The sequence below is a fragment of the Onychostruthus taczanowskii genome, unplaced genomic scaffold (assembly GCF_017590055.1).
Source record: "Onychostruthus taczanowskii isolate IOZ18803 unplaced genomic scaffold, ASM1759005v1 scaffold4415, whole genome shotgun sequence".
In the NCBI taxonomy this organism is placed as follows: Eukaryota; Metazoa; Chordata; class Aves; order Passeriformes; family Passeridae; genus Onychostruthus; species Onychostruthus taczanowskii.
The window spans coordinates 1-708 of record NW_024501921.1 but is presented as its reverse complement, the minus strand read 5'-3'; the positions used below and the strand labels follow the sequence as shown (position 1 = coordinate 708).

Below are 708 nucleotides of genomic sequence, written 5' to 3'. Positions count from 1 at the left end.
GGGGACTATCCCAGGGTTTATTCCAGGTTTTTGGGGTCCACATCCCAGGATTTTGGGGTCTATCCCAGGGTTTATTCCAGGATTTTGGGGTCCACATCCCAGGGTTTTGGGGTCACTGACCTTTTTGACCATGGTGGTCTCGGCCGGCCCCAGCCGGGCCCGTTTGGGGTTTGGTTTTGGGGTCTATCCCAGGGTTTTGGGGTCCATATCCCAGGGTTTTGGGGTCCATCCCAGGTTTTAGGGTTTTGGGGTCACTGACCTTTTTGACCATGGTGGTCTCGGCCGGCTCCAGCCGCGCCCGTTTGGCCTCGGGTCCATCCTCCACCCCCGTGCTCACCTTGGCCACCTTGGGCTTCTCCCTGAGGATGGAAAAATGCAGGAATTCCACCAGGAACACCCCAAAAATCCCGGGATTTCGGGGGGGTTCTGCCCCAAAACTCACTCCACGAACTCGTGCTCGCCCAGGTCAGCGAACATGTAGCCGTGGTAGCCGAAAACGTCGCCGGTGAAGAACTTGATGCCGTTTTTGTGGCAGATCTGGTTGATCCTCACCATGGATTCCCTGGAGCAGCAGGTGAGGCACACCTGGAGGGGAAATCTGGGATGTCAGCCCTGGGTTTTGGGGGGTTTTGGGGGGTTTTATAGGGGAAAAGGTGAATGGGGCACGGGGAGGAGTGGGATGGGGTTGGGGGCTCTTCTTTTTTGGGG

At 57.5% G+C, this 708-nt stretch overlaps 1 protein-coding gene across 1 annotated transcript; it reads right to left on the bottom strand.

Annotated features, from left to right (window-relative positions):
• Positions 1 to 67: 67 nt before the first annotated feature.
• On the bottom strand, positions 68 to 597 carry LOC121341060 (SUMO-activating enzyme subunit 1-like). Its single transcript, XM_041414262.1, has 2 exons — positions 443 to 597; positions 68 to 359 (listed from the first exon to the last, which is right to left on the bottom strand). The coding sequence occupies exons 1-2, from the start codon at positions 553 to 555 to the stop codon at positions 113 to 115; spliced, it is 360 nt and encodes a 119-aa protein (XP_041270196.1). The 5' UTR covers positions 556 to 597; the 3' UTR covers positions 68 to 112.
• Between the last annotated feature and the right edge of the window lie 111 nt (positions 598 to 708).